At 40.7% G+C, this 27,549-nt stretch overlaps 2 protein-coding genes and 1 non-coding gene across 4 annotated transcripts in view; all 3 read right to left on the bottom strand.

Moving 5' to 3' along the window:
• Positions 1–4,978: 4,978 nt before the first annotated feature.
• On the bottom strand, positions 4,979–16,932 carry ZC3HAV1L (zinc finger CCCH-type containing, antiviral 1 like). Its single transcript, XM_004272153.3, has 4 exons — positions 16,442–16,932; positions 15,324–15,459; positions 10,894–11,152; positions 4,979–9,704 (listed from the first exon to the last, which is right to left on the bottom strand). The coding sequence occupies exons 1-4, from the start codon at positions 16,822–16,824 to the stop codon at positions 9,568–9,570; spliced, it is 915 nt and encodes a 304-aa protein (XP_004272201.1). The 5' UTR covers positions 16,825–16,932; the 3' UTR covers positions 4,979–9,567.
• Positions 16,933–20,002: 3,070 nt separating this feature from the next.
• The window catches only part of ZC3HAV1 (zinc finger CCCH-type containing, antiviral 1), a 67,049-nt gene continuing 59,502 nt past the window's right edge, over positions 20,003–27,549 (bottom strand). For both annotated transcript variants that reach the window (XM_012533919.3, XM_033432373.2), the window contains exon 13: positions 20,003–24,117. In XM_012533919.3, the coding sequence (XP_012389373.1) occupies positions 23,855–24,117 (263 nt within the window). In that variant the 3' untranslated portion in view covers positions 20,003–23,854. The remainder of the gene's footprint in view (positions 24,118–27,549) is intronic.
• Positions 27,151–27,257, bottom strand: LOC117202328 (U6 spliceosomal RNA). The gene has a single exon (XR_004484606.1). It is a non-coding gene; the product is annotated as a U6 spliceosomal RNA (small nuclear RNA).

The raw sequence follows: 27,549 nt of genomic DNA, 5'->3' as shown, positions 1-27,549 counted from the left end.
AACTTCAAGCTCGGCTTATTTTTGTTTCCAATTCTAGGAAATGCTCCTCATTACAACCCTGATTAAGCTGCTAGTCTAGTACTTCCTCAGAAATTCTTTTTAATCTACAGTTGTTGGCATGTACATACAATGGAATATTACTCAGCCATAAAAAGAAACAAAATTGAGTTATCTGTAGTGAGATGGATGGACCTAGCATCTGTCATACAGAGTGAAGTAAGTCAGAAAGAGAAAAACAAATACTGTATGCTAACACACATATATGGAATCTAAAAAAAAAAAAGGTCATGAAGAACTAGGGGCAAGACAGGAATAAGGATGCAGACCTACTAGAAAATGGACTTGAGGACATGGGGAGGTGGAAGGGTAAGCTGGGACAAAGAGAGAGTGGTAGTGTATATATGTCCAAATATGTACAAATGTAAAATAGATAGCTAGTGGGAAGCAGTCACATAGCACAGGGAGATAAGCTCAGTGCTTTGTGACCAGCTAGAAGGGTGGGATAGGGAGGGTGGGAGGGAGGGAGACGCAAGAGGGAAGAGATATGGGGATGTATGTATATGTATAACTGATTCACTTCGTTATAAAGCAGAAACTAACACACCATTGTAAAGCAATTATACTCCAATAAAAAAGTTTAAAAAAAAATCTACAATTGTATTGCCGTGTCCTAATGCTTAGGTCAATAATGGTGCTGGTAATACTATAAATCTCTTACTCAGTCCTTCCGTGTCTTGAATTTGATTTTTCAATTAATCTTTGGCATTACTGATTGGCTATAGTATAGACTTAATTATATAGTTATATACTTTTACTAAGCATAAAACATTTAAGTATTATCTTAATTTTTATAGCACTTACAAATACATTAAAGTAGTTTTATCCTAATCCGTTTTTCCTCTAGATCTCTTCTAGAGATCCCAAGCAGATCTAACATTCTGCTTGAAATTTGTATTTCTACAGCTGGTTTTGGCTTTGTTCTTTTTGTACTATTACATTTTTTTTTATTGGTCTCAGGCTATTTTCTCCCATTCCTCTTTCTGTGAGTATTTTTCTACTGATTTTTGATGTTGAAGCTTTTGTTTCAGATGCTTTCATTTGTATTTCAGAGGATTTTGGCAGTTCCAGTAGATACTACAAAAAAGTGTGTTTGCACTTTATAGGTCATCCTTTACACCTTAGAAACAAGCTCCAAAAATGTGACTTTACATTTAGGGCATCAACCATGTTAGAAACCTTCAATTCACATGAATAACCTTTGATATTAAAAAAACAAATATAGAATCATTAATGTAGTGTTCTTCTTAATGACATAATTATATCAGTATCTTTATCTGTAAAGTATTTTAATTAATGAAATATGAACCAAGAAGCAAAGTTTAGCAGTTAGCCTCACTTTAATGAGGCAAATGTTATGGAAAATGTTTTCAGCTCTTTTCCATTTAAGAACAGTCTTAGTTTCCTCAATAAGGTAGCAAATGAGAACTGGCTCCTTGTGCCACCTACTTACTCAGGTTTCTTTCCCTGAGAACTTCTACCAGTAATTGGTCAATATCAGATTGATCTTTATTGAACTGTGCAAGGAAAATCACTGGGATAAATCTCCGTGTCCTATTTGTGAACATCTAGTTCATCATGCTCAGTAGACAGTGACTGCCAGCATTGTTAGAAATTTGTTGGTTTTTTTTTAAATTTCACATTAAAAAATATTGTTGTGTTTATCAAAGTAATACTTGTAATTAATTTTTTAAATCATATAGATCATAAAGAAGTTGAATCCATAATTAATAACCTTCCAAAACAGAAAGCAACAGGCTGAGATGGGTTCATGGGTGATTTCTACAAAACATTTAAGAAAGAAATTATACCAATTCTCTACAATCTCTTTCAGAGAACAGTAGCAGAGGGAATAATCCCTAACTCATTCTATGAGGCTGACATTACCCTAATACCAAAACCAGATAAAGACATAATAAGAAAATTACAGACCAATTTCTCTCATGAACGTATGTACAAAAATCCTCAACAAAATATTAACAAATCAAATCCAAAAAAGTCTGAAAAGAATTATACACCATGACCAAGTAGGATTTATCACAGATATGCAAGGCTGGGTCAACATCTGAAAATCAATCAGCATAATCCATTACACTGACCAACTGAAAAAGAAAAACCACATGATTATATCAATAGATGCAGAAGCAGCATTTGACAAAATCCAACACTCATTAGTGATAAAAACTCTCAGTGAACTAGAAGTAGAGGGGAACTTTCTCAACTTGATAAGGACTATCTACAAAAAAAGTACAACTAATATCAGACTTAATGGTGAGAAACTCAAAGCTTTAAGACAACGATGTTGTCCCCTCTCAGCTCTTCTTTTCAACGTGGAACTGAAGTCCTTGCTAATGCAACAAGACAAGAAAAGGGTGGTACAGCCACTTTGGAAGACAGTTTGGTGGTTTCTTATAAAACTAAACATTCTCTTACCATATGATCTAGCAATCATACTCCTCGGTATTTACCCAAAGAACGTGAAAACTTATGTCCACACAAAAACCTCCACATGGATATTTATAGCAGTTTCATTCATAACTGCCGAAACTTGGAAGCAACCAAGATGTCCTTCAGTAGGTAAATGGATAAACTGTGGTACATCCAGACAATGAAATACCATTCAGCACCAAAAAGAAATGAGCCCCCAAAGACATGGAGGAAGCTAAATGCATATTACTAAGTGAAAGAAGCCAAGCTAAAAAGACTACAGGGGCTTCCCTGGTGGCGCAGTGGCTGAGAGTCCGCCTGCAGGGGCGGGGGAGAGTCCGATGCTAGAGGACACGGGTTCGTGCCCCGGTCCGGGAGGATCCTGCATGCCGCGCAGCGGCTGGGCCCGTGAGCCATGGCCGCTGGGCCTGTGCGTCCGGAGCCTGTGCTCCGCAGCGGGAGAGGCCACAACGGTGAGAGGCCCGCATACCGCAAAAAAAAAAAAAAGACTACATACTGTGTAATTCCAACCATATGACATTCTGGAAAAGGCAAAACTATAGAGACAATAAAAAGATCAGTGTTTGCCGGGCAGGGGAGGGGAGATGATAGGCAGAGCACAGAGACTTTTTAAGGTAGTAAAAATACTCTGTATATTAGAATAATGGATATATGTCATTATATTTTTATCCAAACCCATAGTATATACAACACTAAGAGTGAACCCTAAGGTAAACTATGGACTTTGGGTGATAATGATGTGTAGGTGCATCCTGGGACTTCCCTGGTGGTGCAGTGGTTAAGAATCTGCCTGCCAATGCAGGGGACACGGGTTTGAGCCCTGGTCCAGGAAGATCCCACATGCTGCGGAGCAACTAAGCCCGTGTGCCACACCTACTGAGCCTGCACTCTAGAGCCCACGCGCCGCAACTACTGAGCCCGTGTGCTGCAACTACTGAAGCCTGTGTGCCTAGAGCCTGTGCTCCACAACAAGAGAAGCCACCACAATAAGAAGCCTGTGCATGACAACGAAGAGTAACCCCCACTCACCACAACTAGAGAAAGCTTCCGTGCAGCAACAAAGACCCAATGCAGCCAAAAATAATGAATAAATGGATTTGCCTTAAAAAAATAATAATAAATAATAAATTTTTTTAATCTTTAAAAATAAACATCTAAAAAAAAACAAAGTAGGTGCATCCTTGCTAAAAAATACACCATTCTGGTGAGTGATCTTGATAATGGAAGAGGCTATGCATGTGTGGGAGCAGAGGGTATATGAGAAACCTCTGCACCTGCCTCTTAATTTTGTTATAAATCTAAAACTACTCTAAAAAACTCAAGTGTGGGACTTCCCTGGTGGCACAGTGGTTAAGACTCCGCACTCCCAATGCAGGGGGCCCGGGTTCAATCCCTGGTCAGGGAACTAGATCCCACATGTATGCTGCAACTAAGAGTTCACATGCCACAACTAAGAAGGCTGCATGCTGCAACTAAGGAGCTGGCGAGCTGCAACTAAGCAACCCGCCTGCCAAAATTAAGATCCAGCACAACCAAATAAAAAAAAAAAAACTCAAGTGTACTAAAATGTAGCAAATAATAAATGCCCAACCATAGGACTATGATTAATAAATGCTACATTAAAAACTATAATGCAGCTATCAAATATAATTGTGAATGCTTTCAATTATGTGGGTAAATACTTACAAAACAATATCAATCCAGAAGAGTATAATATGAAATTGTATTTATAGTATACTCTCAATATTTAAGAATATGTGCATGGAAAAAGACTGAAAGAAATATCCTACATTATTAACAGTGATTGTCTCTACACAGTCATATTATGGGCGATTATATGACTTCCTTCTTAATACTTAATTCCTGTATTCTCCAAAATTTCTACAATATTATTGTATTTGCCCCCCCAAAAAAAATTCTTTTGGAAAAATATTCCTAAATAATAAGGGTAATTCAAGGATACATAATACATTATTTTAAAACTAATAATGAATGTGAGGGGATGGATGTGCTAACTAACCTTATTGTGGTAAACACTTTGCAATATATGTGTGTATACAGATGTATCAAATCATCACCTTGTACACCTTAAACTTACACAATGTTATATGTCAGTTACATCTCAATAAAGCTGTAAAGAAAATTTAATAGAAATTATAATACGGCTTCCCTGGTGGCGCAGTGGTTGAGAGTCCGCCTGTTGATGCTGGGGACACGGGTTCATGCCCCGGTCCGGGAAGATCCCACATGCCACGGAGCGGCTAGGCCCGTAAGCCATGGCCACTGAGCCTGCGCGTCCGGAGCCTGTGCTCCGCAATGGGAGAGGCCACAACAGTGAGAGGCCTGTGTACCGCAAAAAAAAAAAAATTATAATAACATTACAAATCAATTTACAAAAATTCAAAACAGTACCTAGAATAAAATTTATATTTTGAGAATATAGCAATAAAAAGGAAATTATTACATACACATATAACATATAAATGAAATTTATTTATGAATGTTTAGATGCATACACTTGAAAGTTACCAAATAGGATAAAAAATACATTAAAAGAATACATGGCATTATCAAGTGGAGCTTACTCAAGAATTTAAGGATGTTTTAGTATCATGAAAACCATGAATATAATCATATTAGGTAACTTAAATGATTAACATTATATGATTATATCAAAAGATACCAATTCCTACCAAAAGCTTCTAATAAACAAGAATAAAGGATGTTATTTCCCTTATTATAATAGAGAATATTTGTTTAAAACCAATAATTAACTTCATATTAAATGAGGAAATATCCAAAAATATCTTATTACAGTTTTATTTAACAAAAAGATATAATAGAAATACATAAGACAAATATTTTTGCAGCTACAATTTTATATTTAAAAAAAAAAAACCAGAGAAGCCATCTAATACTGTTAGAACAAAGACAACTCACCTAAAGACAAATATTTTGAAAATCAATAGCATTGTGAAGATAGAGATTCCCATACTTAGTAGCAATACAGATATATTTAGCCAAGAAAGAATTTATGCAATAAGGGATATTCATGACCTAGACAAAAACATGAACAAATTATAATGAAAGAAATCAAGAAATACGTCAATAATGAAGACTTAATTCCTTGATGGAAAGAGTTAGTATCATAAACATAAGTCATAAAGAATTAATTTTAGACCTAGACAATTCAAACCGAAGCATCAAAATGATGTTTACCTTATATAACACATTCCTCAGGGAAAAAAGATCCTTTGAATACTAAAAACATGTGAGGAGAAAGAGAATCAACGAGAGCAATATGATACTGAATCAACAGATTCAAACGCAGAGTTTAATTCATTATACAGCAAAAACTATTTAACTACCAAGTGTTATAATTACCAAAAAAGTAAATAATGTTTTTGCTCAAAGCCGGGGAATAAAAGCATTGCAATGCAATGTACGAAGTGCTAGAGCTTTGAGAACACTAGGAGAGCTGCCTGTCTTGGGGTCAGGAAAGGGTAACCTGACATTTTAAATAATCTAATTTTGCCAGGTTTTGAGGCAGGAGGAGGGAAGGAGTGGCACTTACAGGGAGCATCATTTGCAAATAGAGTCACAAGATAAAATGGCACATCCCCAAAACTGCAAGTAGGTCAATACATGCAATATTGGGCTGCCTTTTAAGAACTCAATTAAAAGTCAATATTTTAAAATCAGAAAATTTATCATAAAAATTTCTGGATTTGTGGCTGCTTTTGACAAATTGGATGATACGTCAAATTGGGCCCCGCATTCCCACGTGGAAGCAAGAGGCAGTTGTCCCTTTTAGATGGGACAGTTTGCCACGGCACTTCCTCTCTTCCCCCATTCCTCTCACATCCACCTCACTTTATCCATTTATCTTAACTTTCTAGTCCCTGTAGGGATTTGAGTTTTATGACTTCTATCCTCCGTGATGGGGACCAATGAAGGTTATGGCAGAAAAAAGCAATACGATTAGGTCTGCATTTCAAAAGGTCAACCAGGCAGCAGGGGGAGAGAAGGGTGGTAAGCAGATCAGTGACATCCACAAAAGCCTATTATATTAAAAATTACAATGGGGGTACCATCCTTGAAGTGGAACAGGGGTCCATCTCGCACTTCCTACAAAAAACTCTCCCAAGACAGACTTGAAAACCACTGAGTTATGAATCTGTAAATTAAATGCAAGAGGTGATGAGGGTTTAGAAAAAGGCAGTGTGTTGGGGATGGAAAGAAAGGGGTAGAGAGGATAAAAATTTGCAAGATTTTAAAAGTGGAAAATTCTGCAACACGGGGTAACCAATCTGACACAGGGAATAAGAAGAAAGGAAAAGTATAGGACAATTTGCAGGTTTTTGGCTTAAGTCATTTGGTGCTGACACTCCAAAATAAAGAACAAAAGGAGGAACAAGTCTGGAGGAAAGTCAGTCATTCAATTTAGGGTATTTGGAATTTGTGAAGCCTACAGATGTGCAGCTTCATCTCATAAGCCCTGATAAATTGCCAAAGAAATTCTAATCTGATAACTCTCTAACAGCTGAACCATCAAATTAAAATAAGAGACAGGTATGATTACATAAAATGTTTTTATAGGATGAATACCAATGGAACTAAGATTAAAATGCAGTATTATAGAATTGAATAAAATATTGCAACAAAGATTACAAAGGGTCAATAACTTCATATATAAAGGCATAATTATAAGATATATAAAAAGAGGGGCTTCCCTGGTGGCACAATGGTTGAGAGTCCGCTTGCCGATGCTGGGAACACGGGTTCGTGCCCCGGTGGTCCGGGAAGATCCCACATGCCACAGAGCGGCTGGGCCCGTGAGCCATGGCCACTGAGCCTGCACGTCTGGAGCCTGTGCTCCGCAACAGGAGAGGCCACAGTAGTGAGAGGTCCGCGAACAGCCAAAAAAAAAAAAAAAAAAAAAAAAAAAAAAAAAATATATATATATATATATATATATATATAAAAAAAACACAATAATGTAAAAATCTACTAAGTCTTTTAATGTAAAGAATATGCATTTATACACTATACTGTTTCCATTAAGGATTTAACATGGCTTACAAAAGAAATATAACAGTAAAAGAATAAAACGTAAATAATAATAATAAAATATAAAGATAATTTTTTAATTAGCACCGGAGAAATTGTAACTAAGAAAAAAGAAGCAAATACGCAAAACATAAGAGCTTTCAGAAATACTGTTGTTGGCAAGCAAAATGAAGAGCTTAACATAAGTTGCGTGGCTCTTACTGTCCATTAGGAGAAAACACAGCACCTTCTCACTTTAAAAAGGACAGTTTTGCACACCTCCCCCAATGGAAAAGAAAAGTTTTCATGATTAAAAATTTTCTAGGGGCTTCCCTGGTGGCGCAGTGGTTGAGAGTCCGCCTGCCGATGCAGGGGACACGGGTTCGTGCCCCGGTCCGGGAAGATGCCACATGCAGCAGAGCGGCTGGGCCCGTGAGCCGTGGCCGCTGAGCCTGCGCGTCCGGAGCCTGTGCTCCGCCACGGGAGAGGCCACAACGGTGAGAGGCCCACGTACCGAAAAAAAAAAAAAAAAATCTAAATTAAATAAATTTAGCTTGATGAAAAGCTCACTACGTTGGCCCTATTTCTCAAATGTTATGTTATTGCCAGACAGTTAAATTAAAAAAAAAAAAAAAACTTTACACACCAACATTTGTGGCTATTAATACAACAAACACAGGAAAGAATTTCACAAAGCTGCTTCTCTGTGGTACCCCTTGATGAAAACAAGGAAATAAACACCAGGTACAACTAAAAAGAGACAGCTGGGTGGGCAGGGGCAGAGAGAAGGGGGGAAGGGAGAAGTCAGTATGGAATGGGCGAGGTATATAGATTTCTGATGGTCCATCCTGATCACAGAAAGAATGGATACAACTTAGAGGAATGTATGAGCTACGCATCCTTCATACTACAGGAATCTGAGACTTTGGTAAAAGAAATGGAGAGTACACAGAGTGAGGTAGAAGTCTCTGGTGAGCACCCGTAAGTTATATACTCTGCAGTGTCGGCCGAGGATGGATCCACGAGAGTTGGATATCATATCATATCCAGTCAACATGCTTTTACGAAAATTAAGGAGCCTATTAAAGGCCAAGTCACATCAGCACAGAGGAGGGCCCCAGCAATTAAAGGGCATGTACAAACTACACAAAATAAAGACATATGGAAAGAAGACATATGGAAAAATATTTACTTGCATATATATATATATATATATATTTTTTTTAACCCACGACCCCTGCAATGGAAGCACAGAGTCCTAACCACTGGACCGCCAGGGAATTCCCGCATGTATTTTTAAAGAAATGAAAATCAAGAGTATCATTCAGCAACTATACGTGAAGCAAAAGTAAAGAATAACGTAAAAACTTAATATTGTGTGGATTTTAAGAAAAGAGTTATATTCAATATTTGTTAGAATCAAAATATCCCAGAATAATGGAACTAGTTAAGCAAACGATGATACATTAGTGTATCTGTGCATGAAAATGATTATACATGATAAATGTGAACAAATATGGAGAGATGCTTATGGAATATTAAGCAAAAAAAAAAAAAAGAAAAAGAAAGAGCATAAAGTGTATGTAGTCCCTGAATACCACAATGTAAAAACTACGTATATGGGCGTACAGAAAAGCACTTGGCTGGGTCTCAGAACAAGTCCGCAGGAGCCTGCCCCTTTAAGAGCTCTGGCCGGCCAGCCCGAGGAAAGCTCTCAGGAACTTCAGGATTTGCCCAGGACTGACCTCATCTACTCTCAGGTTTTACTCTCCCTTTGCCTGTTCAATGTCTAACCTCATCCTCAACCACGCACCCCCAATTTTATCCTCCCAATCTGGCATTTTCTCCTTCTCCATCTTCTTTAATTCTCACCACAACCTGTGAGGTAGGTATCATTATGGCTATTATTAATAAACGATTAAATGAGTGAATGGTTACAAATTAAATCTCAACAGAAGCTTTGTTTTCAGACCTTCTAATTGGACAACGTTCTTCTTATTTCACTGACGTCCTCTAAGGTTTACCTGCACATGGCTTCTTGGCTGACGCAGCAGGGCCAGAGACCAGAGGACCGGCCTCTGCAGCCCTAGCTACGTGTACTCCTTGTTTCTCAAGGCCCTGGGAATGCTCAGCAGAAGAAGCTGAATTATCTAAAAAGAAGAAGAAAAAGATGAGGTTTCCTGACATACCCCTTTACTCTAAATTTCATTCTACATTGGGATCATCAGCCCAGCTAATCAGATCACCGATAAAACTCCCAACACTTTGGATTTGGAGAGTTCGTGTCTTCCGGAGTAAAATATACATATATATTTATATATCTCAACAGCAAGCAGAAAGTCCCATTTCATAGCTAGGAGAGACCCACTAAACAAGACCAGATCAAGAGAATAACAGGCCCTACCCACAGTACAGGGCAGAATGTCCCTGCCACCATTTAGGGACACAACTACACAGCCTCTGACACTGGTACATGCAGAACGCTCCCTACCTTCAAACCACCACTCATAGTCGGCCACTACCATTCCAACACAAGAAAATTCCATAGTAAAGCTTAGGGACTCTGACTTTGATGATCTGGTTTTCCTATCAGCAATTCTCCAAAGCCCACCACCCAATGAAACTGATTTTCAGCTATAAGCAAATCTAATGGAATAAGTACTCTTGCATTGTGATTTAAGAAAACCAAGCCACACTTTATAGACCTTAAAAAAGGACAGACTATGTGGCAATATGAGAAGATATTTATGATGTTGTAGAACGTGAAAACGAAAGATACTAAACTAATGCAGACTTTGACCACCACTGGACTAGTATTTTCTAGTAACAGGACTGAAGGGCCTGTAATTAAATAGTACCAATTATTATGGATTAGAGTGAGTGGAGTCATATGTGATTTTTATTTTTACTATTTTCCAAATTCTTCTGTAATGTCGTTAAAATTTCCTAAAAATTTAAGAAAAAACTTGAACTCAATTTAATGAAAGAAAGCCATCCCTACATTATCCTTACCTAGATTCTAGTCACTAGCCCACCTCCCTCCTCTTTTCACCTACCAAAGCGGTTAAGACTGTTCTTCCTACTTCCTGACCCCCAACTTACCAAGGAGCTACACTGTTCAAACACTTGGGCAGAGGCTATTAGCTGGCAGTGCTGAAAATAAACTCCATCCCCTCCCTCCTTTGGTTAGAACCACAGCTCCGTATCATAGAATGTTGACTGACGAAGCTTCCCCAAGGACAGAGCAGCAATTAACCTAGGAAGTGCTTTTTCCCCAGACTCACTTGCAGCTCAGCACTACACTGTTGACAGTGTTTTGTCTACCTCTGAGAGTCTCACCTTTATTTTCAAGCATCTTGTGCAGCTTCATGTGCTTGTAGGTAGCAATTATCTGAAAATTAACGACACTTGGAATATTCAATCCTTGGTCCTGCAGCAGCTGCAGGGATGTAGCGTGAATTAGCTGATGAGACCGCTTGCACTTCGGCAGCCTGCACTCTCCCCTGACAAAGGACTTGCACACGTGAAACTTGTTGCATTTATCCTTGAGGTTGCAGTAACCATACAGGGCTTCACCTTTGTTGTAGAGCAAACAGACCTGGTACAGAAGTGAAGCAACACTTAGGACATTCATTTTCACTGTATCTCTTAAGCCAATAAAGGACAGCTTCTCTAAATGGCACCTTCTGATCATCAGTGGCTATTAAAATCATTATGGGGGCTTCCCTGGTGGCGCAGTGGTTGAGAGTCCGCCTGCCAATGCAGGGGACGCTGGTTCGTGCCCCGGTCCGGGAGGATCCCACATGCCGCGGAGCGGCTGGGTCTGTGAGCCATGGCCACTGAGCCTGCGCGTCCGGAGCCTGTGCTCCGCAACGGGAGAGGCCACAACAGTGAGAGGCCCACGTACCGCAAAAAAAAAAAAAAAAAGTGGGCAGAAGATCTAAATAGACACTTCTCCAAAGAAGACATACAGATGGCCAAGAGACACATGAAAAGATGCTCAACATCACGAATTATTAGAGAAATGCAAATGAAAACTACAATGAAGTATCACCTCATACCTGTCAGAATGGCCATCATCAAAAAATCTACAAATAAATGCTGGGAAGGGTGTGGAGAAAAGGGAACCCTCCTACACTGTTGGTGGGAATGTAAATTGGTACAATCATTATGGAGAACAGTATGGACACTAAAACTAGAGCTACCATATGATCCAGCAATCCCACTCCTAGGCATATATCCAGAGAAAACCGTAATTCGAAAAGATACATGCACCCCAGTGTTCATTGCAGCACTATTTACAATAGCCAGGACATGGAGGCAACCTAAATGTCCATCAACAGAGGAATGGATAAAGAAGATGTGGTACATACATGCAATGCAGTATTACTCAGCCATAAAAAAAAAAGAATGAAATAATGCCATCTGCAGCAACACGTATGGATCCAGAGATTGTCATACTGAGTGAAGTAAGTAAGACAAAGATATCATATGATACTGCTTATATGTGGAATCTAAAAACATGATACAAATGAACTTATTTACAAAACAGAAATAGAGTCACAGATGTAAAAAAAAAAAACAACTTATGGTTACCAGAGGGGAAAGGAGGAGGGATAAATTGGGAGATTGGGATTGACATATACAGACTACTATATATAAAACATAACTAATAAGGACCTACTGCATAGCACAGGGAACTCTACTCAATACTCCGTAATGACCTACATGGGAAAAGAATCTAAAGAAGAGTGGATATATGTGTCTGTAAAACTGATTCACTTTGCTGTACAGCAGAATCTAACACAACATTGTAAATCAACTATACTCCAATAAAATTTTTTTTTAAAGTCATGATGATATAATATACAGCATAAAGAATATGGTCAATAATACTGTAATAACTTTGTATGCAGACAGATGATTATTAGACTTACCATGGTGATCATTCCATATGTATTTAAACGTCACACATATGAAACCAACATAATACTGCACATCAATTATACTTCAATCAGTAAGCCAAAACACGGTATGCTGCCTGTGATTGTGATGCCAATTTTCTAAAATGAACCCATAATTTTAGTGCAATTCCTACCTCCCCCAAAGAATTCCTATAAAATAGTTTTAGGAATTTGAATGATTCCAAAGCTCATCTGAAAAAGGAAAGAAGTGAGAATCAATTAATGAAAAAAAGAAACAGGAAGCCAGAACAGTTTTTTGAAAAATATAAGCATTAAAATAAAAATGTAAAAAAACTCACAACATGAGTGTAAGTTAAGGCTTCTACAAGACAGTATTAAGCACATATGGTCTTAATTGCTCAGCTCTAGTAAATCTTGAAGCAATAGATTATTCTGACTTGGGGGCTAGGTCTAGGATCTGTTTTCTTTGATCTCCTGTACATTCTGGAACCAGTATCACACAGTTTAATGAAAGTAGTTTATATTTTAAGATATGATGGTTTGAGTCTCTATGCCCAGTTTATTATAAAAGGATATATAACTCAGGAATAGTTGGATGGAAGAGATGCATAGGGCAAGGTATGTGGGAAAGGGTGTGGAGCTTCCATGCTTTATCTGGGCACCACTCTCCCGGCACCTCCACATGTTCGCCAACCTGGAAGCTCTCCTAAAGCCATCCTTTTGGGTTTTTTATGGAGGCTTCATTACATAGGCATGATTGTTTAAATCACGGGCCATTGGTAATTGAACTCAATCTCTAGGCCCTTTTCCCTCCCAGGAGGTGGGAGTGGGACTGAAAGTTCCAACCTTCTAATCACATGACTGGTTATTAGGGAAACCAGCTCCCATCCCTAGGTTACCTAGAGGCTTTCCAAAAGTCACCACATGAACATAACAAAAGTCACTTTTTATCGCTCTCACGTTTGAAATGTACACACTGTTATATTTAAAATGGATAACCAGGGACTTCCCTGGTAGTGCAGAGGTTAAGAATCCGCCTGCCAACGGGACATGGGTTCGAGCCCTGGTGCGGGCAGATCCCACATGCCACGGAGCAACTAAGCCTGTGTACCACAACTACTGAAGCCCGCACACCACAAATACTGAGCCCAGGTGCTGCAACTACTGAAGCCCGCGCACCTAGAGCCTGTGCTCTGCAACAGGAGAAGCCATTGCAGTGAGAAGCCCGCTCACCGCAACAAAGAGCAGCCCCTGCTCACCACAACTAGAGAAAGCCCACGCGCAGCAACGAAGACCCAACACAGCCAGAAATTAATAAGTAAATAAATTAATTAATTTTTAAAAAAAGTAAAATGGATAACCAACAAGGACCTACTGTATAGCACAGGAAACTCTGCTCAATATTATGTAACAACCTAAATGGGAAAACAATATGAAAAAAATAGATACATGTATATGTATAATTGAATCACTCTGCTGTACACCTGAAACTATCACTACATTGTTAATCAACTATAATCCAATATAAAATAAAAAGTTAAAAAAAAATTTAGGAAATTCCAAGGGTCTTAGGAACTCTGTGCCAGGGGCAGAGACAAAGACCAAACATATATTTCTTATTATAAATCACAATATCACAATACTTGCCCCTTATTGATTTTTTATGTGTACTGTACCTATATTACATACTGAATCTTTAGGAGTGTGGCAGAAAGGAATCACCAGGCATTTTCACACACGAGACGTGAGGTACCACTCCTGCCTCATCCACTGTGCTTGTCCAAGGTCCCTGCTGCCTAAGTGGCCGTGTTTTGTGCCACATGCCACACACCTCCAGTTCCAGATGATTAGACCGAAGGCAGGCTCCTATCTTAAATGCAGCTAACCCATCAACTGCTCACAGAACACTGACATAGTCTAGTATGACAAGATGAGGCTGGACCCAGGGTACTCGGGTAGAAGCCATAAAGAAAAAAATGCATTAAGTTTAACAACCGAAAAATGTTAAGCTTCTATAAGTCAAAAAAACTCATCAACACTAAAGGTAAACAGAAGTTGCACTGCCCCTTCTCTCTGAGACAAAACAGACCGCCCCCCCCGCCCCCCTATAGTTGCCGCATCCTCCTCTCCCTTCCTGCCAAGATCTCTCGTAATACTTTCTTTGGGGATTCCAACCCTTCCGTTTAAAAAATTCTTTGTGTATAGCTAAACAGATACAAATGTGCTAATTCTGCCATTATAGCAGTTATAATGGGTACCTTTGGAACAACATAATGTAGTTCCAAAACAATTCAAATTAATATCTAAAGCCCCCAAAAAGTAAATGGGGGGGATATTTGTAACAAATGTGACCAAAAAAGGGATCTGTATCGTTAAAGACATCTTATGAATTAACAGGAAAAGACAAACGCCTGGATAGAAAAGTCAACAAAAGTATAAACAGGTAATTCACAGAACACAGGCTTCGTAATCAGACAAAACTAAATTCAAATCTGCCATTTTCTATGTGACCCTGGGCAAGTTATTTAATCGAGCCTCAGTTGCCTCCCCTGTAAAATGGGGACAGGCATACCTCACTCATAGGCTATTATTAATCAGCTAAGGTATACGAATTACTCAGCATTCAGTAAGAACTCAAAAAAAACAGTAGCCATTATTATTATTTCTATACCACACTTCTTGTGTATAAAAGCCCAATAAAATCATAGACTGCAGAAAGGCCAGCACTGTATCATACCCACCCCCCCTTCCCCTCAGGCTGTCCTCTGTAAGCAGATTGTTGATGTTCTCCCCTGACTTTTTTCAAGGTGCAGACAATATGAGGGTGACTCCTTAGTGACTCACCTCTGGTAAAAGGCAGGGGTCATTCTGCAAAAGAAGGATCCGAAGCTGGGCCTCATTGAGACCAAACAGTCCCTGGTTTTTCAGGACTTGGATGTTGACAGGTATGTGGATATCATGAGAAAGGGTGCAGGTAGACCTAGAACACAAAGATCTAGATCAGAGGCCCAGATGAAGGAGGGGCCAGACTGTCAAATCCCTTCCCTAGGGTCACTTTCAACTTGCAGGTGAAGTTACGCAATTTTCCATGAACCCATGGATACTACAGTATAATAAGCTCTGATAATAAGAAAGCTGGGATGAAGCAACTCCCCTCCCAGAGCCATTTAATTCTGAATGAGGATGCTTTAAGGCCAAAGGGACCCCTCCCCCAGTCATTTGCCTTGACAGAGGGTGCCCGTGGGTGGGTTCTGCAGAGGACCGCACTGGGCCTTCTCCACCCCAAGCGGCTGCGCACCCCACCATCCACCAACCTTAAACAGAAAGCATGCCTCCTCCCCCCACTCCGCTTTGGGGGGCTAGAGGAAACCGAGGAAGACTGGAGTTAGGAGGCCGCCTCTAACGACCTCTTCCAAATCATCCAGCCCTCAGTTTCCTGGAGCGGGGGAGGCAAACTAAACCGCTCTTTCTAAACCTAGAGAGCACAGACTCGCGTCTGTAAAACTGTGCTCAAGTGGGAAGGGCCGATCTCTGGATAAAGGATCCATGAATCTCATGGGGTCCTCAAATGGCCCCCAAAGGGCCAGTGGTGGAAATGAACGCAAAAGTCCCAACCTGTTTATTCCGGCCGTGCTGTGGAAGATCTCGGGGGGCGGGGGCGGGGGGGGGGGAAGAAGCTGCAATGTGGGGCGGGGGAAGCTGTTGAGAAGTCCAAGTCCCGACGATCTTCCGCCTCATTCCGCAGCTGGGAGCGCGGGGAGGCCTCCCAGCGAAGGACCCTGAGAGGCCCCTTCCCAGGGCTTTCCTTCCGCCCTTCCGGAGGGGGGCGTCAGGCCCGGACCAACGACCCCTTTTCTTACTGCTTAGCTGGGTCCCGCTTCCGGCTGGCCAGGCCAGGCCCGCGGCCCGTGCGCCCTGACCGCCGCGTCCCGCCCGCCGCCCCGACCCGTCCGCAGCCTCACCAGCAGTCGCGGTTCGGGCACTTGCCCATCATGTGGCGGCGGCAGAGGTGCAGCTGGTCGCAGGCCTGGCACTCGCCGCGCTGGTAGCGAGCGCAGAGGCGCGCGGAGGACACAGCCACAACCCGCCAGGCCGAGGGGCCGCCGCCGCCGCCGCCGCCGCCCGCGCAGCCCTCGCCGGCCGCCACCTCGGCCTCGGCGTCCCACGGGTCCTCCCGCACCTCCACCTCCTGCAGCAGGAAGCGGTCGGGCCCGGCCTGGCGCAGCACGTCCCGCAGCCGGGCCTCCGAGAGCTCCACGTGGCCGCGCAGATCCTGCAGGAACATGCGGCCGCCGTGGGCGCACAGCACCTTGGTGAGGAACGAGCACACCGTGGGCTCCGCCATGGTCGCGGCCCGGCTCCTTGTGCGGAAATCCGAGGCGGGCAGACTCCTCCCAGTCACGTCCACGACTACAAACCCCGTTCCCGGGGCGGGCCGGGGGGAGGGTGGGCGAGGGGCGGCCGCCCGCGGGCCGCGGCGCAGAGAGGCGGGACCCGGGGCCTGGGTCCACCCTGGGCGCGGATCGGGCGGGGACAGACTTGATTGAGCGCCTGCTCTGCGCCAGGCACCCTTCAAGGTTAAGTCCTCGTCTGGAGGGGCTCGTAGAGTCGGGGGGAATCTGAGATACTGGAGGGGCTCGTAGAGTCGGGGGGAATCTGAGATACTGGAGGGGCTCGTAGAGTCGGGGGGAATCTGAGATACTGGTTAGAGATACTTCTACAAAGAAGATGAAACAGGGAATGTGGTAGAAGTTGCCTAGCTGGACGGCGTTAGGTAGCTGGGAGAGGAAGACCTCAGGACCTAGCCACCAGCCACAGTTGAGCATTTGAAATGTGACCAGTGCGAGTTGGAACGTGCTTCAAGTGTGAAATACACAGACACCGGATTTGGAAACTTTAGAATGCAGAGTGTAAACTTCATATTCATGATGTTAAACTGATAATATTTAAATAAAACGTTATTATAATTTCATCTGTTTCTTTTACTTCTAATGTAGCTATGAGAAAATGTAAAATGGCTCACTTTATATTTCTGTTGGACAGCACCTGTTTAGACCTGTACATTTATTAAGGAACTACCTTTTTGCCCAACACCACGCTGATTTAATGACTATTTTTGAGCCAACCGCTAATGCAGCAACAGAGTATAAAGATGAATAAAACATAATTGAGGAACTCAACTAGCCGAGTTGCTGTCTTAACAGGGCGGTTGTGAGGATTAAACGAGTTAATGTCACATAAAGAAGCCAAAGAGGAAGGCCACTTTAGCTTCCAGATGCCAGAAGACCTTCTCTGCCGTGTTAAGAAATTTGGATTTACGGAAGACTTTGGGAAGCTACTGAAGGAATTTCCGCTGGCAAGTGACGGTGATCCCTCTGCCTAGAATGCTGCCCCGCACCCCTTTCTAGATGTCTCCTTTTTGTCATTCAACTCTGAGCTTAAATGTCTTCTCTTTAGCAAGGCCCTTCCTAAAGTAGCACCCAGGTCTCTGCATGGAACTTATCACTCATGTCTTTCTTCTTACTTATTTATATATTTGTAGAATTCAAACGTGTGAAAGCAGGAATTTTGTGTGTCTTATTCCTTGCTGTATCCCCAACACTTAAAAACAGTGCCTGGCTATATTGTAGGATAGGTGTTTTTTATTTTGTTTTTGTTTTTTAAAAAAATTTGTAGTTGACAATTTTTCAAGCAGGAAATTAGAGGACAGTGAAATAAGCACCCATATATATCTATTTCCTCGTGTTATAAAATCTTAACACTTCGTCCTATTTGCCTGTTTTGGCTGAGAACTTGTAAGTTTCAATTTCAATTTCTAGATAATTCAATCCTAAATACTTCAGTAGGCATGACTTTTAAAAATGGTAAATTTTCCTACATAATCCTAACATCATTTTCATAATTAACAAAAGTAACTGTAACTTTCCTTAACACTTCTAATGTAGGATAGGTGTTTTAGAAAGATCCCTGGCAGTAATGAGAATGGATTTCTAGAAAAGCAGGACAGGATAAGGAATAACAGAAGAGAAACAGGAGTTGAGGGATTATCATCTCAATTTTTATGGTGTTGTTTGCAGTGGGCAATCCAAGAGAAGATGCTCAGTGGGCAGGTGTATTTACAAGTCAAGAGCTTAAGAAAGATTGAAGAGACTATCTATTTGAGTGACATCAGAGTACTAGTAATTGGAGCTGTGAGAGTTGATAAGGTCACTCAGCACAAATAAAGTGAGGAACAGAGATGGGAGGATAGAACCTTGGGGAGTAGCAACATCAAACATTTCTGAAAAATTGAGAGCCTGCTACGGCAAAGTAAATAAACAAATGGAACAAATAACTAAGTGGAAAAACTCAAACATCTGCTCATGCTTGGTTTGATGCCACTTTGTATATTTGAATGTAGGTGTTTTTGACAGCAATGGGTTGGCTATACATTGTTTTATTTACAATGAAGTCCATATCAAATGGCAAATTTTACCTTCACTTTAATCATATCTATGTTGCCATATAAAGGTTTTCTCTCTCCATCCAAAGCTTTATGATTAAAAACGAATGAGGGGCTTCCCTGGTGGCACAGTGGCTGGGAGTCCGCCTGCCGATGCAGGGGACACGGGTTCGTGCCCCAGTCCGGGAAGATCCCACATGCCGTGGAGCGGCTGGGCCCGTGAGCCATGGCCGCTGGGCCTGCGCGTCCGGAGCCTGTGCTCCGCAACGGGAGAGGCCACAACAGTGAGAGGCCCGCGTACCGGAAAAAAATAAAAAATAAAAAAAAATAATAATAATAAATAAAAAGGAATGAGTGGGGACTTCCCTGGTGGCACAGTGGTTAAGAATCCGCCTGCCAATGCAGGGGACACGGGTTTGAGCCCTGGTCTGCGAGGATCCCACATGCCGCGGAGCTACTAAGCCCGTGCGCCACAACTACTGAGCCTGCACTCCAGAGCCCGCGAGCCACAACAACTGAAGCCCACGTGACACAACTACTGAAGCCCGTGCGCCTAGAGCCCGTGCTCCACAACAAGAGAAGCCACCGCAATGAGAAGCCCGCGCACCGCAACGAAGAGTAGCCCCCACTCGCCGCAACTAGAGAAAGCCCACGCGCAGCAACACAGCCAAAATAAATATAAATAAATAAATAAATTTATTTTAAAAAAGAAGAGTGGAGAAGGGCTTTTGAAGGAGTGACTGATAGGACAATTCTGCTGAAGATCATCTATATTTTTTTAACTTTTGTGCCTCAGCCTGGCCCTGTTCCCACCCCTAAGGTGCGTCAGCAGTTTCCAGCGTCTCCCTGTCTCAGCCCTTAGACAAAAGATGTGCCAACCAACTGCAGGCTTCTGCATCACAGCCACCCCACCGTCCCCTGGCAGTGTGCTAAAGGCTCCTTGGTCATTGAGTCCTTGAATGATGAAGCTGGAAGGGGCAACACACATCCTCTATCCCCCATTGAATAAACTGGTGTCTGCAATTGATTATCTTTTTGGAGATACCTGGAAATAGAGCAAATAAAAGCAGCAGAGCCAAAATTAATATTTATTTCCTTTTATTAGATAATCTCAAATGGAGCTTGGAGAAGAACAGGAAGGAATACAACTACTGAATTATAAGAAGTTGAGCTTACGTTATTCAACAAAATTTATCCAATGTATCAGCATATCAAGCAGTCAGCTAGGTATCTGGGGTGGCACAGTGAACAAGACAGGTTGACTCAGCTCTCATGGAGCTCACATTCTAATGCGGAAAGCAGACAACACCAGGTTGGACAGATGCTTAAAATGAACAAAGTAAGGCGCAAAGTGTTTTAAAAACCAGAGATCCGGGAGGCAAGCATCCAATTTAATCTATAGATGGACTCCTTATGGAGGTTAGTAAGCTAATCTAAAGATGCTAGGTGTTAACTGAGTGGTTCTCACTGTGGTATTTTAGAAATTGACGGATTGTTGGCTTCACGATAATTGCGGACTTTTACTGGCATTGAGTGGATGTAGCTAGGGAAAACAGATGCCCTGCAGTGTATGGGTTAGTCCCACACAAAGAATTATTCGGTACCCTATACGACTTTCTAATGTCCTCTTGGACATTTATGTAGGACTTACAGCTCGCCTGAGAAAATATAATTCCTTTTTTCCTCTTAGACAATCTGTAATTTGTCTTGTCCTGTTATCCTTATTTCAATTAACGTAACTACGCTCTTTCCCTTACCACATACAGAGAAGGTATATGGTCTGTTATGACTTACCCTAATACTGGTTTTCATTCTGGTGTCACCCATACTAATAATCTTTCCTTCTCCTGTACTTCTTTACAGGAAATAGCCTCTGATCGACTCTTAAATCCAGACCTATTCACTATAAGTAGAAGTAGGTATCTATCTCATGATGTCGTATAGCATCATGCTGAGCATTTACACATTGATATTCATTTTATCTTTATTACAAACCTCTTTCCTTCTGTTTCTCCATTATAATAGATAGGGCAGTAAATTCATTTCTTAAGAAATTCATGTAGATTATAGTATCTGAATCATCTCAGGACAGCAAAGGGGATGTTACAAATTGCTCTGAAAGAGGTGAATAGATCTGATAGGGTTTGTGGTTGCCACCATAGTGGCAGTGGGGGAGAGGGCGCTACTGGCATTTAGTATGTGAGAGCCAAGTATGCTGAATATATTGCAATACGTTGGACAGCTCCTCACAATAAGTAATTATTCTGCATGCTATACGAATTTTGAATGTCTCACTAGACATTCGTGTATGACCTAGAGCTCGCCTGCAAAAATATAGTTATTTCCTCATTTTCTCCATTCCGACAATCTGTAGAGTTTCTCTTTTTTTAAGTTTATTTTATTTTATTATTTTTTTTTAATTTTTAAATTTTTTTGGCTGCACCACACAGCATGTGGGGTCTTAGTTCCCCAACCAGAGATCGAACTACTGCCCCCTGCATTGGAAGCACGGAGTCCTAACCACTGGACCACCAGGGAAGTCCCTAGATTTTCTTGCATAGTATCTTCATTTCAGTTAAGGTGGTTTCGTTCTTTCTCTTATAGAAATAAGTATTATCATATGCAGATAAGCTACTGTATCACTAGTTTTTTTTTTTTTTTTGTATCACTAGTTTTGATTCCAATGTCCACTCGTATCCCTGCTTTTTGATTTTCCCGTACTTCTTTATGCAGAATAGCTTCTGATCTCCTACCTTCTTTTAAGTTCAAATTTATTCTTTGTAAGTAGATGTAAACGTCTGACTACTTAATGAGGTCTTGTACTATAGTTGTGCCCAAGTTATGTACCTTTCATTCCCTTTTATGTTGATATTAATTTTATTTAATTTTCACTTTCCTTCTAAAATTGTTTATAGGTAGAGTATATTGCCACTGAATTGCATTTTGAGGATCATGAAGAGGATGTTACAAAGTATTTGTCATTAAAAAAAAAAAAAAAGGCAGGAATGCTGGGTGAGAACCACCGAGCTAGGTTAAAAGGGGCACCGAAGAACTGAAAGAAAGCCAGGGTGACTGTGAAAGAAAATAAATGAGAGGATAGGGAAGGGAGAGAGCCTCTGGAGCCATGATGATGATTTTGAACTTTATTCTAAAGGCATGATCAGATTTGTGTTTTGAAAGTAAAAAGTTTTAAATTCTTGCTGCTAAGCAAAGAACAACTTAAAAGGCGACAAAGAGATATTTAAAGAGGAAAACATGGGAACTGCTTAGATGTGCAGGGGGAGGGGAAGAAAGGATGACTTCTGCATTTCTGCTTGAGCAGATGTTTTTCTGGGGGAGAAACTGATTTGTTTGAGATAGGCAGATGGAGAGCTCAATTGTGGACATGAATTAGAGATGGCTGTGAAAGATCCAGCTGGAGATGTCTAGTGGGCAGTCGGACAGAGTTGGATAAATAGCATCTCTACAATGTGAGGGTCAAGATCAGGAAGTGAAAACTCCAAAACAGAAGCTACCATGAAAAAAATAAGCGAATGAAAATATTTTTGGCAAGCCTCTCAAAAAATAACCCTACCCTAAAACGTATCTTATACATTTGTTACTGTTGGAGCCCTTTAAAGCCAAGGAGCTGTAGAGATCTCTGCACTGCTCTAAAATCTAATATAAAATCAGCTCTAATGCTAATTAATTTTTATAACATACCTGCTGGAAGGAACTGTAACAGGAAATGTTGGCGACTCCTATGCAACGTTGAAAACGAAAATTGGAAGGAAAACCCTGATTCGTAATAAGAAAGGAACTCTTGTTCCAGGCACCTCAGCTGCTCTAAAAACTGATTGTGCTGCAATTCCACACAATCCGTCATATTTAGAAAAAGAAGCCCCTAGCAGGTGCGAGGCTTGTTTGGGGCACTGTTCTCTTCGTTCTGATTCTGTCTCACTAGGAAACTCATCTCACCTCCTTAGGGGCCCGTCCGTCAGCAGAGGGCCCTGCTCCTCATTTCCTGACGAGCCTCAACTGCCACAGGGAACGACTACAACAGCTCTCAGATTTCTCAGTCGTGCTTGTGTGAATCTGGTTACTGCAACTCAGTCCCCCCAAGATACCAACCAACACTTCATGAAAGTCTGACCTGAAAAAAGCCTTCTCTGTAATCATATTAGTTAGAATATAAATGTCTACTTTGCCGTAATTTCGTAGAGCCCAAATGGGCAGTTAACTCCAGTTGGTTGCTTCTCTCTGAGCCCCACTTAGCAGCTTTTTTTATTGAATTTCAGAAAGAGTCAACCTGGATGGAGTGTCCTAAATAAACGCAGAGATAAAGAAATGCATGCCCCCAAATCAGTTTCACCACAAAGAAAAGGTATAATACTGCAGTTATGTCCGTGCTAGCATTTAAATTGCCCTTACATTTTTTCCCCAGTGTATCCCTAAGAATTTTCCGCCAACTTTTCACCATCTTCCATCCAAGATTTGCTTGTACTGTCTTATGTCTTTATTTCAATAGGCATTTTTAGATTTCTCTCAAATTTCCCAAATTAATTTTCTTTCAATTTAACCAAAACAAAACCATGTCATGCAATAAACTAAAAGAGTAGTTGGGAGAGAAAGTTTGCTGCAATCACAGAAGTTTTAGAAGTGAGCCTTTACCAGTTACATCTAAGGCAGTGATTCCCAAACTTTAGACACGTTTCAATCCTCTTCCTGGCTCTTATCCCCAGAAAAAGTGATTTCGTTGGAATGGGGTGAAATCTGGACAGTGGAATGTTTTAGAGCTTCCCAGATGATTCAGATGTGCAGCAAAGTTTGGGAACCACTGATCAAAGGCATTTATAGGAGAGGAAATGTACGTTTAACTATTATCTGGGGCAGTCTGGTTCTATAAGTGAACAGAATAGTTATGGCATCCTTTATGACGCTGTAACCAACATTTCTAACTAATCACGCAGGCTTTGTCTGTTTCCATATATTCAATCACATATTCTGGGTAAATCTGATCTTTCTGAGGGATGACAAAAACAGAGGGATTCAACCTTGTATCCACACAGCTGTCATACCGCAGAGGAGGGCTCATGTAAGCCTTATGTCCTTCAATAAAATCTCCAACCAGGACTCGGGCTACAAACATAACGATGTTTTTGGGATCACACAGGCAATTTTTATGGGAATTAATGGCATCTTTTGTGAAGTAATTTCCTAGAAATAATCAGAAAAAGAAAAAGGTTAAGAATTATTATAAAAGAAGATATACAGTTTATAAGATTATTTACACATAATCACATGATAGGCATTGACCAAGTATATATGTCAGCAATAGCTTACTGATACTTATAACTTTCCTTTGTACTTAAAAAAATGTTCATTATGCAAGTAAACTTGAATACAGTGTGTAACCCTACTGAAATAACAGAAACCTTTGCTACTCTGCAGGTTTCACAGGTATAGGGTTAAGCCACCGGATACAATGAGCAACTGCTGATATCACAGTGGCCCAATTCATGCAAGGCAAGTTGAATTGTAACTGATAAACCAAAGATACTCTAACAGAGTATTATACTGTGTACATTCTAAGGAGGAAAAGTCATTTACTACTATGGGAAGGTTCTGGAAAAAGGGAAAATGGGGACGAGATGTAGCACGAGCAAACAACCGACCCTGGCAGAGCTCTTCAGACAGTTGATCCATCGCCTCAATTCTAAAACAACCTCTGATAATCACTGACGTTTCCAAACGCAGCAGATCAACAACCATGTCCTGACAAATTAAAATTTCCTGTTTTTATTTTTATTATTGCCCAATGTTTTTCTGCCCTTTAAAGGAGTATATATTGCAAATTCTGATTTTCTATGCAAAAATGAATAAGTAAAATGAATTTGCCGTATTTACGATGACACATGTTTAATACATTTTTCTTTTCTTTTGCTTGGTGTTATTATTGATTTTTTTTCATAATTAAGATGTTTGAATTCCAGAAATATTGCTTATCCTGAATAAGTCAGATACAGGCCATTCTGGGTAAATGATGTTCAGCTATATTTAGAATTAAAAACTAAAAGTCTGGCTATACTGACCTACCATTTACACTCCCACTCTCCTTCCCAAACACAGTTAATGGCCTGGTGGGAATACTCTCACACTTGTTTCTATGTATTTACATACACATATGTACATAAACTCTGATAAGTTTTATGTTTATTTGTTCCCAAATGGGATCATGCTATATGAACTGTTCTACAACTTTTTTTCCTACTTTAGTCCAAGAAATCTTGCTATGTCAGTACATCTAACCCCAACTCATTCTTTTTAATGGCTGTATAGGATTCCACTGTAAGAATGCATCATAATTTAATTTAATTAATCCTGAAATTAACTGATGAAAATGTAGGTTGGTTTCACTTTTTTTTGTCTATTACCAGTCATACTTCTACATAAATGCTAAAATATCCTAGTAAATATACCTTTGAGAACCCATATAAATATTTCTGTAGAACAGACTGCAAAACTATAGTGGCTGAGTCATAGGATATGAGCACATTAAAGTTTGATATCACAAACCGCCCTCTAAAAGTAATCTAAAAATGTTACCACCAATAATAAAAGCCTGTTTTCTCCACATCCTTGCCAACATTGGATATTATCTATCCTTTTAATTTTTGTCAATATACTGGGCAAAAAGATCTGATTTTAATATGCATTTTCTGAAGACTAGTATACTGAGCATCTTTTCATATGCTTATTGGCATATTTCATATATGCCAATATATGAACTGCTTTTTCATCTTTTTTTTCTCTGAACTGCTTTTTCATCATTTTTTTTCCCTGTTGTATTTTCTTTTTCTTACCGATGTGTGAGCAAAACAAGCTTAACTTCAAGAACTAGTAGGTCCACCAAGATCTTTCTACAGTCTTATGCAGTGAGCCAATAGGTACTTGGAAAATGACCAGGGATACAAACAAAAGTCAACCCACCACATTTCTACTGTGCCACCCACTCCTCTCTGTGCCAAAGATGCTCCTTCAGCTGCATTCTGTACTGCTCTGTTATAGCCTCCGCAAGCAAACTAGGACTAGAGGCTGTGCCCTCTTTTTTTTTTTGTGGCGGTACGCGGGCCTCTCACCGCTGTGGCCTCTCCCGTTGCGGAGCACAGGCTCCGTGGCCATGGCTCACGGGCCTAGCCGCTCCGCGGCATGTGGGATCTTCCCGGACCGGGGCACGAACCCGTGTCCCCTGCATCGGCAGGCGGACTCTCAACCACTGTGCCACCAGGGAAGCCCCATACTTCATTTCCTAAGTGTCTACAAAGAGCAATTCCTCATATGTCAATTTCTAAACAATTCAAGCTGTTTTGGAATGAAATCTTTCTAAAGCATACACACCTCTCTGATTTTAAAAAAAACAGAACAAACTCATTTTACCCTTTATTTTACTAATACCTCAGATGCAGATATTAATTCTGACATATGGTGTTATAACAGAGGGATGCCCTGTTGAGTTACTAAGGTGGATAGAGATGTTTTCTCCTATACTAATGACTCCAGCATGAGAAAAAAAAATTGTGTTTGTGCCTTGCAGATCATTTTTCCTCCTTCTCCACTTAACAGCTATTAACTTCCTTCTTGCTGCCTGCCTCTAGTATCTCTTTATTCCCACTCCACACACGTGCTGGGCTGAGAAAGAAAACACTGTTATTGGCATAAGACTAAATGGATTCTGGGGAGCTCCCGAGGATAAACATACATGATCTTTGGCACAGAAATTTTATGGCAACATGGGCTACTTATACACAGTTGTTCACTCTTTCAGACCCTGAGTGACATTCCAGAATGCTAACATTTACAGATAAGTGAATTCCAGTTATGCATGTAAAAGGTGTAAATAGTATGGAATTACTGGTAAAAACAGATTTGACTTAAAGCAATTGGAATTAACCATAAAACCTATTTTCGACATTCAGGGATAGCTGTACATATGTCTTAATGGCACTGAGTTTTTTTTACAGTTGTTCAATTAAATTTTTTCTATCTTCTAAGAAAGTCTGAGTGCTAATATGATTATTTTTGTTTATCAATGATAACTGAATGAAGAATGACTCTTTATACAGGCATTATAGATCTTTGGAGGACATTTTTATCATTCTCCACTGAGAAAAAAGTAACCATCACCCTAAATAACTGATTTTTAAAAGAAAGCATCCAGCTTTTTTTCTCCTTTTTTTTCTTTTCTTTTCTTTTTTTATGGAACGCTTCACGAATTTGCGTGTCATCCTTGAGCAGGCACCATGCTCGTCGTCTCTGTATCGTTCCAATTTTACTATATGTGCTGCTGGAGCGAGCACAGCATCAGTTGTTTTTAAATCATGCTTATATAATCTGGAGTCTACATAAGCTTAAATGATCCAAACCAAAGACCCAACCTTCTAGCCCACTCTCCTAAGACCTGGACTCTGTCTTGTTGCAAATACCCCTTTCAAGGAACAGATCCTTTGAAACTCAACATCCTCTTCCCTCCTTCTGCCACTGCGTGGCTGTAGGCCACCCTCATTTCTAGCCGGGACTCCTGAAACAACCTAATTGTTCTCTCCACCTGCAATCCTGGTCCTGCCCGTCCTCTCTTCACACTGTAGCCAG

Source organism: Orcinus orca, chromosome 9, assembly GCF_937001465.1.
Source record: "Orcinus orca chromosome 9, mOrcOrc1.1, whole genome shotgun sequence".
NCBI lineage: Eukaryota > Metazoa > Chordata > Mammalia > Artiodactyla > Delphinidae > Orcinus > Orcinus orca.
Note: the sequence above shows the minus strand (reverse complement) of the source record. Positions and strands in the feature narration are given on the sequence as shown.

What these genes read in the sequence shown, in the direction of transcription:
- ZC3HAV1L (XM_004272153.3), bottom strand. Translation starts at nt 16,824, where the DNA reads ATGGCGGAGCCCACGGTGTGCTCGTTCCTCACCAAGGTGCTGTGCGCC. An exon ending in TGCCCGAACCGCGACTGCTG is followed by an intron (nt 15,460 to 16,441) that starts GTGAGGCTGCGG and finishes TTTGTGTTCTAG; the next exon opens with GTCTACCTGCACCCTTTCTC. An exon ending in CAAGATGCTTGAAAATAAAG is followed by an intron (nt 9,705 to 10,893) that starts GTGAGACTCTCA and finishes TCTTCTTTTTAG; the next exon opens with ATAATTCAGCTTCTTCTGCT.